Below are 14,156 nucleotides of genomic sequence, written 5' to 3'. Positions count from 1 at the left end.
ATAGTTATACCAGTTAGGAGTTATGACTGGATTTGATGTGAGGTTCCAACAAGAATTACCTCAGTTTTGGAGCGGTTCAACTAGAGATACTTTTGAACACTTTGAAGAAACACCCTTATTTTGTGACATCAATAAAAATCAAAAGCAATTCAGTCAGATCAAAAAGAGAATTTAGGACTGTAACTGAAAGCTAATGCTTGGCTTAGAGGTAGGTATGAATACATGCACATTATCTAATCCTGTACCTACATAGGCTGAAAGGCCAATCACAGAAGAGGATTTCTTCAAAGCCTGCATAAAAAGCCAGAACAAAGATAGAAAGATCTCACTTTTTTTTACTGGTTTTAAAATTAAACTGTTCGACCATTGTCAGGGTTCTGCCCTCCGTTTTGGTTTATTTTTAGTTTCTTTGTAGTTGTAGTTGTTTGCTGTTAGTGTTTAGTTCTTGAGTTACTCTCTATTGCCCCCATTGTGCTTGTTTCTTTTTCCCTTTGCTTCCTTCTAGTTAGTTCCACTCACACCTGCTCCATATTCAGCCTGTTAGCCCATCCTTTGTTGTATGTTCTGTACACTACCTCTACAGTCACTCAGTGCTGGTTTTTTGTTGTTTTGTTGCTTCCTCATCTCTGGCTCTCCACGTGAGTTTTCCCTGATGTTTTATGTTTTTTTGTTGTTTTTTTGGTTCTATGTATTTTGGTATTTTTTTCCCTGCGGGTTGTAAATTACAGAGGCTTCTAGTGTTTTGGGTTTTACCTGGTTTTACATTTTCCTGGTCGTTGTCGTCTCTGATGAGGCCCACCACCATGGTGTCGTCTGTAAACTTCACCAGGTTCACCACCAATCACATCGTGAAGTTTGCAGACAACACCACGGTGGTGGGCCTCACCAGAGACGACTACGACCAGGACTACAGAGAGGAGTTGGAGCAGCTGGTGGACTGGTGCAAAGATAACAGAATGATCCTGAACTGGGAGAAGACGAAGGATGAACTGATGAAAAAAATCATGTCACATACTCTGTATCACATTGATAACACCAAGCCAAAAATACTGCATATTTGCACCATATATATTAGTGCGCTAAGCTTCCATATCAATGCGTGCACCATGTTTTTTCTCCCACACTGTTTACACTAGATTACTGCTGCACTTTATGGAATCCAAATGTTCAATCAATGTCTGAAAAGCTGTACTAAAACAAAATTTTGTTTTGTATAAACTTTGTGTACATAAAATGACACTAAAAGTTGTCAAAGTTTACATTTAATTTTTTTCCAGAAATGTTGCCCTGTGGTGGTTGTCATCAAACACATCCTGCTGGTCTGCAGCTCCTTTACCCATGCCAGTGTGGTGGATTCTTTTATCTGTACAAACTATGCAGATCTCAGTTTAATATATCTCTGCCTCTGAGGAGAGGAACATATTAGTACATTATTTGTGTTTTCATTTTGTTTTGAGCACACATTTTTTCAATCAAATTGAGGTAATTTTGAGTGGGAAGTTTGATCGCCTAGAGCTTTAATAATATTTTTTTGCTGAATGTGATAAACAGAAACTCGACAATGAGGTTCTAATGGATCCCCTCCAAAAAATGCTAGGTCTAATGAGAAAAAAAAGAAAGCAAATAAATTTATTGGTGGTTAAATGTGCCAGTAAATCCACCTCCAACACAGAATCCCTTATTTGTGCAAACCTCAAGAAAAGGTCAAAGCTTGGCCTGAGCTAAAAATCTCAAAAAATGTATGTTGCTCCATAAAATGCTTTGAGTAGTGATGGTGAGATGAAGCCTCATGAGGCATTGAAATGTTTGGCCAAATTGCTTCAACGATCCCCACAGTTCATGAAGCTTCATGTGAATATTTCTCCACCTACTGGAGTGCATGATTACATGCAGGTTATTTTATTTTTTCCCCATTTAAGTTCTTTTGAAATTGTTAATGATAGTAGTGTATAATAAAATCTTTTGTAAGATTCTTTTTAGTGTAAAATGTCTTAGTAAAGAAAATCATTTTAGCTACACTATTTTTCTGCAATTTTAGTGAAATAAGCTCAAGCAGACAGTGAAAGTGTTTGTGCAAATTGGGCAAAGATGAGCAAAATAAAAGGTTTTAGTCATTTTTCTTCAAACATCATAGTTTTTTCACAGTTTTTGGTTTTAATCGGGTTGGAAGTTATGTGTTCAACAAATCTTTTGGCTAAACCAACCAATCTAATTTGGCAGTGTTTTTACCCAATCTATATTTGTATAAGGGCAAACCAATACAAAATAGTCACATTAGCCAAAATAATTGTTAAGTATTATCGCGACTTTCAAAAGTCAACCTCAGGAGTGGAAGTCAATGTCTTAGAGCTGACACCACTAGCAATAAGCAATACTACTTAACACTACTAATATTACAACTGTAACTAGTGGCTTGCTCAGATTTTAGATATTTCATTACATTGTTTAATCTGACCAAAACAGTTTTAACAACTAGATTGTTGTTTTTCCAACCAATCTATTCTTAGAATCTATCAAAAAATGTTCCCACTGATAGCTCTGCTCCAAACGCCCACATCTTGACTGAGTAGTGAGGCTATTTAAATACCTGTTGAAGTTCTCACGCGGTCTGATCCGCTTCCTTAAGCGGTCACGTGGTATCACGGTAGAGAGGTTTCAGACGTCATCAATTATGGCCACTCCCCCAAATAAATCAGGCCTCGACACGCGCCTTGGGAAACACCCCCTCCACTACCGGACACATGCCTCGAAGCCTCGGCTCATGTCATAACATCACTAGCTTTGAGTCATCATTGAATTTCATTTTCAAATAGAAATCCTTTAAGGCAGGGGTCTTCAACGTTTTCCAGGCCAAGGACCCCCAAACTGATGGCGAAATGGAGCGGGGACCCCCTAATTATATATATTGTATGAAATTGTGTTATATCAAACTGGTCCTATAGTCACTCTATTACATATGGGGATTATTAAAGTATTTCTGATTCTGATTCCTGGTTGATGGGACAGGTGTTGTGAATTAAACGGTGTCCAGCTTGAAAGAGCTCCTGTGTGTCGCTGAATGTGAGCATTGATGAGTGAAAGACATCTTCTGCCTCCATTTATCTGTTTACTACAGTGTGTTGATTTCATGTTAATGTGGATTTAAAGACATTTCAATTAGGGGGGGAAAAAAATTGCAGTGGTGAATATAAAAAAAGTCTAATTAACCAAAACTTTTGCGACCCCCATGCAGTACCTCCATGGCCCCCCTAGGGGTCACGGACCCCCTGTTGAAGACCTACGCTTTAAGGTGTTTCATTTAGAACTGGATCCCTCCTTGTACAGGCTAGTTTATATGTTTGATAAGAGATGATAGAGGTAGTTTAACTTTCTAATAACAGCTCAATATGAATGCTAGTTTTCCAATCCAGAAAGAGAGCAGTATTAATGAGGATTATTCAGAGATGCATTAAGCAAAATATAGCTTTATAACATAGTTAAAATCAGTTTATTTTGCATAGAAATATAAAGTAACTGTTGGGTGTTATTTAAACATAACAAATATGCTTTTGTAGATGTTTACCAGGCGCTTTAAGAATGTTTTTGACGTGAAAGATGGAAATGTGGATTTGAAATCATTCACTGGAGACAATAAGCTGCACATCATGCATGATCTCATGGATTACAGCACACATTTCTTCCCTGGAGAAACGTTTCCTTGATATTTCCTGGTGCAGGAGTGCAAAGATTATATGTCTAGATCCCTGACCCTTTCAGTCCAAAAACTACCTACTGACCTCAGCACCTCAGAGGAGGAACGACTCATTGATTTCAGCTAGGATTCAACAGGGAGTCTGCTTTTAAAGTCAAAGACATTGGCTGCATTTAGGTTTGGGGTGGAAAGAAATTACCCATTGCTGAGTAAGAGTTAGTCTGTGGCCTTAACACAAAACACGTATGCAACAAATACTACTGTCCTGCAATTTAGCTTTTCCTTAAAAAAAAAAAAACCCACTGGTGTAAAGGTTTCACCAACATGAAGTAATGGATAATTTCTTTCAGCCTAAGTATCGTGTTTAGGTAGCAGTTAGCCTGTTTTGGTATTTTCCCATTTTGTTTAAGTCTTGCATATCTTTGTGTACAGTAAAATCAAATTGTGGGGTATTGTTTATTACTTTTAAAACAGTTGTTCAAACAAAGAGTCTTAATCAGCTGAGTCCATCAAAGTAGCAGGACAGAACTAGAAATACTTCCTATTAAGAGTCCCAAACACCTGGCACAGGTTCGGGAAGGCCTATGCCAGGGTGCTGGAGTGGAAAGTCCGGATGATGGTTGGACCTCTACTTCAGGAGGAACAGTGCGATTTTCATTAATGCCCTGGAACAGTGGACCAGGACTCCGTTTCATGAAGCAGGTTTAACAAAGTCAGATTCAAATCCTAAACTCTAAATTGATTTAGCCTAATGGCGGGAATTTTTGGTTTCACAACGGCTGCTATGAATTAGGTCAATCAACTCCAAATAGAACTACTCAGAGTTTAGCACGTGCATAACAAGTAAGAAAAGCCATTATCAGTGGAGCACCAAGTCACCATGATATAAGGCAAGAGGAAGTGCCTATTTCACCCCACTGGCAAGAGATTTTAATGCAGAAATGAAAAAAAGGAGAATGTGTTCAAAAGAACGACAAACAGTTCTACAACTGCAAAGGAGAGGAAGATGGTGAAGGAGAAGATGCTGCTTGAGTTAATGTGTAATGCACTCTTCTCTCTATTGTTCTATTTTTAGTTCACTAAAATAAGTTTTCCTGATAAAAATCCCACTCCTAGACTGAACTGTAATTATATATTTTCTAAATTACATATTTGTAGTAGGAGCTGAATTATAGAAATAAAAAAATTATACTAGTAAGAATTAAGTGTCAAACAGACACACAATGTTTGCTTTTCGGACCTAATGCTTGTAACGGACCTTGTGAATGAGATCTTTTCTTATGCACAAAACTACAAAAAAAAAAACGTCCTAAATCAGGAAATAAAACGTGATTGGCTGTAAGGAGAGCGGAAACAGAGGATACTCCGAATTTACTGAAGAAAACCTGCTACCGACCAGGTTAGCTCTGGGGAGAATGTTACTACAGTAACTGAAACAGAGGTCGAGGAAACTCTCTTTGTGAACAAGATAAGTAAGATTTGGCCTTTTTTCAAGTTTATACAATGTATAGTTTTCAGTAAACCTGCTTCTTGAAATGGACCCCAGCTCTATACCCTATGCAGGATGCAAGGGTTTTGTTGACGTGAAGAAAGGACTTGACCGTGTCCTTCCTGTTGCCCTGCGGGGGACGGTACAGGTGTATAGAGTCAGAGGGGCCATCTTTACTAGGGGCCATCCAGTCTGTGTACAAGGAGCAGAGCAGGAGTTTGGTCAAAGTTGCCAGAAGGAGGCCCAGCGGATAACCTGGAACACGATAGAGGGACAATGTCTCTCCTCTGACCTAGGAGCACCTCTGGATACCTTCAGCAGAGCTGGAGACGGTGTCTGTCGAGAGGGAAGTCTGGGAGACTCTGCTAAGACTGTTGCCCCCAAAACCCAGTCCCGGTTGAAGCGGAAAATATAAAGTAGGAGTACAAGTTGCAAAGATTTAAAAGTTCTTACCTTTAAAACTCCAGACCTAGTTTCTTCGCCAGACATCAGAGCATCACTTCTAAAGTATTTTGATGTTGTAAGGCGATCTTGTTGCATCCCCTTCTTACAGTATGTCACATGATCCGGTCTCACATAAACATCCTATTAGCCGATTGGAAATCATTTCCTAATATCCTGATTTAATGGATTAAAACTTAAGAATACTATCAGGGTGTTATCCGAGATAATATATTTTTTGGACAAGTGATGAATTCAGTGGCAGGAAAGAGTTAGAACTTTCACTGGAGCTTGAGTAAAGCATAGCTGCCTTTTACCCGAAAGACTGTGATCTGTTTAATCCATCTAGATCCCAGTGTTTAAATATTTTTTTCCTGTAGAGCATTTGGTTGATAGAATATGAGAGTTAGAGCAGTGTTTTATATAGAAAGTAGAAAAGTGAATGTGTTTTTGCTCCCTTCTTTCAGAACATCAGAGTGCTTTTCAACATCCGAGTGGTGGGAGGATCTACGTTTTACAACTACCTTTCACCTCAGGACGGTCGACCGCTCTATCATCCCGCCGTGGACAGGTGAGGGTGTGAAAATACATCTCACGTCATGATTACTGATATCCCCCTTAAAGCCTCATACAGTCCTTAGAGAAAACCCAGGCATGCCTCTGCTTTTTGTCCACTGAGTTTCTCATCATCTGCCAGAGCGGATCTGAGCAACGTGTGATTTTCAGCTTTTAATCATTGGGTGTTGATTACATTTCCTGCTAAATCCATGCAGTAACATGCCCTCATTCCCTTGCTCCCTTGATTTCACAAAACAAAAATAGTTGTGATGTAGTCTTGTAATCTTTGCTTTCATTAACGTTTCTATCCACTACACTGCATGGACAGTGCGCTCTCAATGAATAGAAATATCACTAGTTTGTTTTAAAGGAAGGTTTAAAGGTTTTGCTTGTATTTTAAATGCTGAAACTGCATTTTGCATTATGGGACATTAGGACCAGGCTTTTAAACATTGGCTTCAAATAATCTGTTCATATGTAGTGTTTCTAACCTCTCTGGAAGATTCATGGTCTTTTAAACTATCGCCACTCTTCCTGTGGCACATCAAGCAATTTGATCTACTCATCCCACTCTAGAATTTTCCATGAAATGCTGCAAAATTACAAAAGTGCTTTAAGATTCAAAGGAGGCAAATCTTACAAGTGGATGTGTGGCAACACCATATAAGTATTGTTACTTTGCCTAAAGTAGAGATCCTCTGATTCAGTGTTATCTTATTGGTCTCTATATTAAAGAGAATTCTTGATCGGCTATAAAAAGCAGACTGTGATGCACAGGTAGGAGTTTCAAATCTCTGTAGAGAGTTTGGTAAGAGCATTAAAAAAAGATAGCCCTTCATACTCCAGTTGTGTTTTAATTAATTAGGGGGGCCACATGCCGAAGGCATGGCCCACCTACTACTATCTCACATATTTATTCCGCGTATTATACTAGCTTATAGTTCTCCTCGCCACCAAAACTTCGGCACCTAACTAGTCCCGCACGGTTTGGCGGATCGGGCCCAAAGTTGGCACACGCGTCGGGACCAATGGTGCGATGCGTGCTTGTATAAAACTTTCTCATTAGTCCGAAGGTTCGCGAATTATTAGCGAAAACGTCGCAAAAAAAATCCCATAGGAAATGAATGGGGAGAGGGAAAAAAAAGCATAAAAAACAGCACTTCACTGTGTCGGCATACATTCATGTAGAAAAACAGTTTAAAGCTCAGTTTGTAGATAAATCCTTCGTCTATTTAAAACTGAAGACGGCATGTTGATAACTGCTACAGTTTTTGTATAATCAGACCTCAAGCGCCACAAAGTTTTAGCAAAATCCACCCTTCTAGAGTGGAGAGACTGAAAAGCTAGAGTGTGAGGCAGCCGTTTTTTTAAGACCAAAAAACATTTTAAACTCGCCCTCACGGCCACATATTTATAGCTAGAGTCACCATTTTTGGTCAGTTTGTAGACTGAAATCTCTGGACCCACACAATGTCTTCGGAATTACGGTAGGATTAATACTTTTCCTTAAAAACCCTCCAGACCGACCTAAAGTCGATCAAAATCAGAGCCGTTTTTCATTGGTTTTGGAGCAGCAGTGGGGAGAAAAACGAATGACATTATGTGTTTTCAACTCGTCATAAATATTTTTCTGAAAGACACACATACACCAAAGTTGGCATAGTTGGAGTCGAAGGATGGCTGACGCTCACGGTGAAAGAATTTTTTGAATAACTCATACGGTTTTTGCTCAGCAGTCGTTTGTTCGGAGGACATTTTAAGCACCAGAAAGCTGGGTGACAGTGAGCTGCTGTAGCTAGCTCAGTTAGAAGCTAAGGACTGAGGACCCGTTTTTTCTTATTCTTTCTCTTCCCATTCAGGTTGTAGATGACCTACAGCCATGAAAGTTACTCCAATTGAAGACAAGATATAGCTGTCGCTTAGATAAAAAGAATTTTTCAGATATCATTTATGGTTTTTACTCAGCAGTCGTTTGTTCGGAGGGGTGCTTTAGCAGCAAAAAGATGAGAGAGGAGCTGCTGCAGTTAAACCAATGGTAGGAGCAGGTGGGACCCACCATTTTGTTTGTGCTTCGTTTTGGGTTGTGAAAGACCTACAGATATGAAGGTTACCCCAGTCTGAGACAAAGGATAGATGTTTCTTTCACTGAAAGAATTTTTCAAATACCTTTTACGGTTTTTGCTCAGCAGTCGTTTGTTTGGAGGGTAAGCACCTGGAAGCTAGCTGACAGTTAGCTTCTGCAGCAGCCTGCTAGTGTGCAGCTGCTGACATCTTAGTGTGAGGCGGCCGTTTTTTTTAAGATAAAAGATTTTGTTCTTGCCTCACGGCCACATATTTGGAGCTACAGTCACCATTTTTGGTCAGTTTGTAGGCTGAAACCTCTGGACTCACACAATGTCTTCGGAATTACGGTAGGATTAATACTTTTCCTTAAAAACCCTCCAGACCAACCTAAAGTCGATCAAAATCAGAGCCGTTTTTCATTGGTTTTGGAGCAGCAGTGGGGAGAAAAACGAATGACATTATGTGTTTTCAACTCGTCATAAATATTGTTCTGAAAGACACACATACACCAAAGTTGGCATAGTTGGAGTCGAAGGATTGCTGACGCTCACGGTGAAGAAATTTTTTGAATAACTCATACGGTTTTTGCTAAGCAGTCGTTTGTTCGGAGCTGTTGCTCCCATTCAAAAAAGCCTGAGAGCTAAGGAACGATAGTGCTGCGCTTTTCTCTCTGTCACTGACAGGCTCGTTAAGCGTTGTCAAGGTAACCCGTGCTTCAAAGAGATTTTACCTCTGCTATTTTAAACAGCACATATTAATCTAATGGAGGGTGAAAGCACTGATTTAACATTGGGAAATGGATACTATATGACTGCTGTCCATGACACTTCCCTTGCCACTCAACACTGATAGACTTTCAAAATAAGACTCCAGGGACCCTACAAAATAAAAGCCTCTATATTTTTTACATATATTTATTGCCCTATATGGCTCAACATTATGACCCAAACTCAATCCCATTTTAGAGAATAGACTCTAGGAGACTGTTTAAAACACAACCTAAGGCAAATTTCAAAATAAAAGCCTCCCATTTCATCTTCATCTACTGCCCTAATAACATGGAAAAAGAGTGATTTAACGATTGGAAAGTCATCAACTATCATTGCTGGGTCTGAACATTTTCTCTAAACACAACTCTGTTGGACTTTCAAAATAAGACTACAGGGACCCTACAAAATAAAAGCCTCTAGATTATACTAATGCAATAATTGATGCAAATGGCTCAACATTATGACCCAAACTCTTCCAGGTTGTTTTTATTAGACTCTAGTGACCTTTTCAAAACACACCCCAGAGCAAATTTCACAATAAAAGTCTCCCATTTACTCTGTAATACAGCAGCTATTCACCTAATAACATGGAAAACCAGTGATTTAACATTTGGAAATGGATTCTATATCACTGCTGGGCATGACCCATCTTTTGATGCACATCCATGATAGACTTTCAAAATAACACTACAGGGACTCTACAGAATAAAAGCCTCTTCCTTATACACACTCATACATTCTGGCATATTGCTCATAGCCATTGGTGATTTCATCACTGCAATGGCTCTTAGAAGGCGGGCGAAGCCCGCCATTGGTGATTTCATCACTGCAATGGCTCTTAGCAGGCGGGCAGAGCCCGCCATTGGTGATTTTTTTCATCGTTGCAAGGGCTCCTAGCAGGCGGGCGGAGCCCGCCAACTGCGCTTTACCCACTGCGGTTCAATATGGACAACCCATATTACCCTTGTGCATCATATGCTGTGCACGTCTATTTCCCAGATTTCAGCACAAGTGGCACACAGCTCTCTTTGCCCATGACCTAGCCCTCTTTCCTTCCCTCAGCAGCCCTCAAAGGCGTAAGCAGTTGGTCTGGGGAGCCCCAATGTCACTTGCCAGGGCCGTATTGGCCCAGTTACCCAGACGGGCAGTAGGTGGCCCCCCTCAAAATTTCTTTAGAAATTTTCTAGTTGAATTTACACTTCATCCTTGATTCTAGAACAGGTAGACAAACATATATCGGTGGCTAAACCGTACACAATGAAATGATAACTATTACCCCACCTGCACTCTTAGAGTACATTCACAAAGCATGCTAAAGTGCCCCAAATCCGTTTTTGTTTTTTTTGTTTTTTGCTCATATGCTACCTGTATCCGATCTTTTCATGGCAGTCTTAACAACACAGATCTGATTTTTTCCGATGCGACCCAGACCACTTAGCTATGTGGTTCTGAATTTGCTACGTATCTGATCTTTTCAAGTCCGTCCTCTGTCTAAACAGCCAGGTCGCATTTATCCAACCTGAACGTCATTAATACTCAACAAAGGTCACAATTCTGTGTCTTGCTACGCAGAAACGGGAAGAAAAACAGCAATTTTATGTCTGCTTCTGTCTCCTTGAACCCCAGTCGGCCTCGGCAGATGGCCGCTCACGCTGAGCCTGGTTCTGCTGGAGGTTTCTTCCTGTTAAAAGGGAGTTTTTCCTCTCAACTTTCGCTACAAGCATGCTTGGTGTGAGGGATTGCTGAAAAGACAATAAGTCGATGCAATTAGCTGGTTTTCCGTAGATAGAAGCTTTTAATCAGTTTGACTGTATGATCTGGTTGAACTGTAAAGTGTCTTGAGATGACATTTTTTGATTATATATATATATATATATATATATATATATATATATATATATACTGAAATTAACTGAACGATCATGGTGGACGATAATGCGGCAAGCAATCTTTATTTTCAACCCCTTGAAAAGATCTGAATTTGTGAGGAGGTTGAGGTTGGGAAGATAATGAAAGCTTGCTAGATGCGTTCCAGCACTCCCATCCATGTTTACTTCCGTAAACACAGCGCACGCTCGCTTGTGACATCATTGCGTCCTCTACTGCACATGTGGGACACTTAAGTTGTGTGAATGCAGTTCACACAGGAGATCACATACAAGTCGTATATGTTTGGAAATGTGAACAACCGCGCAATGAAACGGTTTTCACCAAAAAAAATGGAATTAAGCATTAATACCTGTGGTGTGAACGTAGCCTTAATGACTGTAATAATGATAATGATTCTAAATCCACTACAAAAAACTGCATTCATAGTTTGCATTAAACGTGCGCATGAATCAAATATCAATAAGAACTTAAAATGGGCTTCTTTTTCAACATTACTTACTTGTATTTATTGCATACAAATCCCACTGAAGTAGCAAATTAAACTGAAAACTGCAACTAATACTACCACTCAGGACTACAAACTATGTGCTTTTCACTTCATCTGACTCTCTTCTCCCTCCGCATGCTGCTTTACTGAGTATAGGCTCCAACCTTTAAAGATCTGGCATATCAGTTTTGTACACAGCCTTTTCTACATTTGGTATTCAATAAACAACATCATTCTGAACCCTTAGAACTGCATTGTTAACTTCAAGATGGAATCAAATCAAGCAGAGCTCTGGGATTTGAAAAACATCCGGATATGCAAATATCCAAATGACATTATCGGGATCAGGTCGGCAGTGAAAATGTGTGGATCGTTGCATCCCTACCCAAAGAAAGGTCCTGTGTTTGAATCTCAGCAAGGGCCTTTTTACATTAAATTACCGTGTTCCTTCTGTGCATTTTCTGTGCATTGGTTCTTTCTGCGACAGATAGGCAAACCATTAGGCCTTTGGCTTAGTGACTAAAGATAAACACCAACTTCTGCCCATGATTTAAATAGAGAGTAGTGTGATCTGGAAAGAGAATTTCATTTTGTATTTGAAAAGTTGCCCTTCTCAAATGATGTGGGTGTTTCCCTTAAACCCATTAGAACACACTGGTTATACTGAACAAGCATGGCATTAGGACCACTGACAGATAAAGTGAATAGCACTGACGTGTAAGTGAGACAGCAAATAAACATTATGTCCTAAAAGGAGAGGGAGCTACAGGGTGGTCCTGGTCCACTGTCAGAGAGCTAAAAGGCAGAATGTGAGCTTTAGAACTGGACCACATAGGCCTAGCCTGATGAATCACTTGTTTTTTAATTAGCAGGATGGCCAGGTGTGTGTATAGCTTAACTGGGGAACATAAGGCACCAGGATGCATTATGGGAAGAAGCCAAGCCGTTGTATTGTGATGTCCCTGGGCAATGCTGTGCCATCCATTTTCTGCTGTCACCCATTGTTACCCTGAAGCCCCTACCCTTATCAATGTTACAGTTTAGCCTTTCATTGAAACTACATTGCCCATTCGGTGCCCTCATCAGACCAAATATGGTTCAAATGGATTAAAAACCACAACAACATGTTTTAGAGGTTTACTTGCCCTCCAGATTACCTTGTTCCAATCCAGCCTCCCACTTCTACTGCTGACATCAGGGTGCCAAATACCAAGACACTCAATGGTCTGTTAGAGTCCAAGTCCTAATGGGTCAGGGGAAAACCAACACATTTTTTGGCAGATCCTCATAAGGGGGATGGCTAAACAGTAAATATTCCAGAAAAGTGAAAAACTTTCTAAATTCTGCAGTATAGATAGTCAAGAAGCTTTACATTTCTACACAAACTAAGCCACTTGTAATAATAATGTTTCCACAGCCAATAGTGATTTGTCTGCAGATGCAAACAGAGCTGTTAGGAGTAAAACCTCATTTAGTGACTCAGTTTGTCGGCCACATTGTTTTTCTAGCCGGCTAATTATTATATTGTTTATTATTCCCTGTGATTAAGTGACCAAACATTTTAAACTAATTACAAGTAATTATTCTAAAGTGCAATTAGAATAAGCTCTGATCTCATTTTATAAAGTCTCTTGTTGCAATTTGTTCTCAATATCTTCAAAAAGTTAAATGTGAATATATCTGCAACCCTAGTTTGAGTGTTTGTGTCTCTCTTCCAGTGTGAAATATCTTGCGGCATCATCTAATTTATGAAGACATGCCATCTTTCTTCACAAATGCAAATCTGGTGGCTTGCAGTGGCACAAGAGATTTTTCTGATTTTGTAGATGTCTCTTGAATAAAGTGTTCATTCACTCGTTGAATGCTGCTGATGGGAGCAAATGCTTTCAAAATCGTTTGAAATGCAAATGTGTTGCACGCTGCATCCTTGAAACTTGTGTAATGACAGAGTCAGAGTTCTTGTGCTTCAGAAATAGATTCTGTCCCTGAGTAAACCCCAACAATGTGATCAGAGCGGATACTGTTTTACTTTACCAAGAATACCTGCCAGTCAGGTCCAGGTATAAGGGTGAAAATTCATACCTTCAGCTGGTCTGAGTTGCTCTTATTTGGACATTTTTAGAACACGACAAATAGCGTCATACAGTTGCGAAAATAATGCAAAGCACAAGGAAAGAAATCTATCTCATGGGGAATCTCTTTGTGTTGAAGCTGTGCATCTGCTCTTCTTCATAAAGCCACCATAGTTATATTTAAAATATTTCAACTTTAGATTCAAGTTCTTAATTCCTTTTATCTTCTTATTCTACTACTTAAATATTCTTGCATCTGATCACGCTTTCTTGCTTTCAGAATGCTAAGAGTTTACACTGCAAGTTAGCCAATTTAGACCATCCATGCAAAGACCGGTGGTTGAAACTTAGGCTACGTTCACACTGCAGGCCTTGATGCTCAATTCCGATTTTTTCGCGAAATCCGATTTTTTTACGTTGCCTTTCATATTACCAAATATATGCGACTTGTATGTGATCTCCTGTGTGAACTGCAGTCATACAACGCAAGTGTCCCGCATGCGCAGTAGAGGGAGCGATGACGTCACAGGCCAGCATGCTCTTTTTTTCAAAAAGTAAACATGGATGGTAGTGCAGGTGCGCATCTAGTGGTCTTTTCCAACCATTAAAACACAATCTTTTCAATATGGTGAACCATAAATACTGCTCTCCGCATCATCATCTGCAATGGTTTTTTGGTTTTCTTTCTCGCTAC

At 39.7% G+C, this 14,156-nt stretch overlaps 1 protein-coding gene across 1 annotated transcript in view; it reads left to right on the top strand.

Annotated features, from left to right (window-relative positions):
• The window catches only part of LOC119797288 (ubiquitin carboxyl-terminal hydrolase 43-like), a 155,211-nt gene that overhangs the window by 116,565 nt on the left and 24,490 nt on the right, over positions 1–14,156 (top strand). Inside the window, exon 11 of the mRNA XM_038306305.1 lies at positions 6,089–6,192. Within this exon, the coding sequence (XP_038162233.1) occupies positions 6,089–6,192 (104 nt within the window). The remainder of the gene's footprint in view (positions 1–6,088; positions 6,193–14,156) is intronic.

This window comes from Cyprinodon tularosa, unplaced genomic scaffold (genome assembly GCF_016077235.1).
Source record: "Cyprinodon tularosa strain WSP-4 unplaced genomic scaffold, ASM1607723v1 ctg579, whole genome shotgun sequence".
NCBI classification, from domain to species: Eukaryota; Metazoa; Chordata; class Actinopteri; order Cyprinodontiformes; family Cyprinodontidae; genus Cyprinodon; species Cyprinodon tularosa.
Note: the sequence above shows the minus strand (reverse complement) of the source record. Positions and strands in the feature narration are given on the sequence as shown.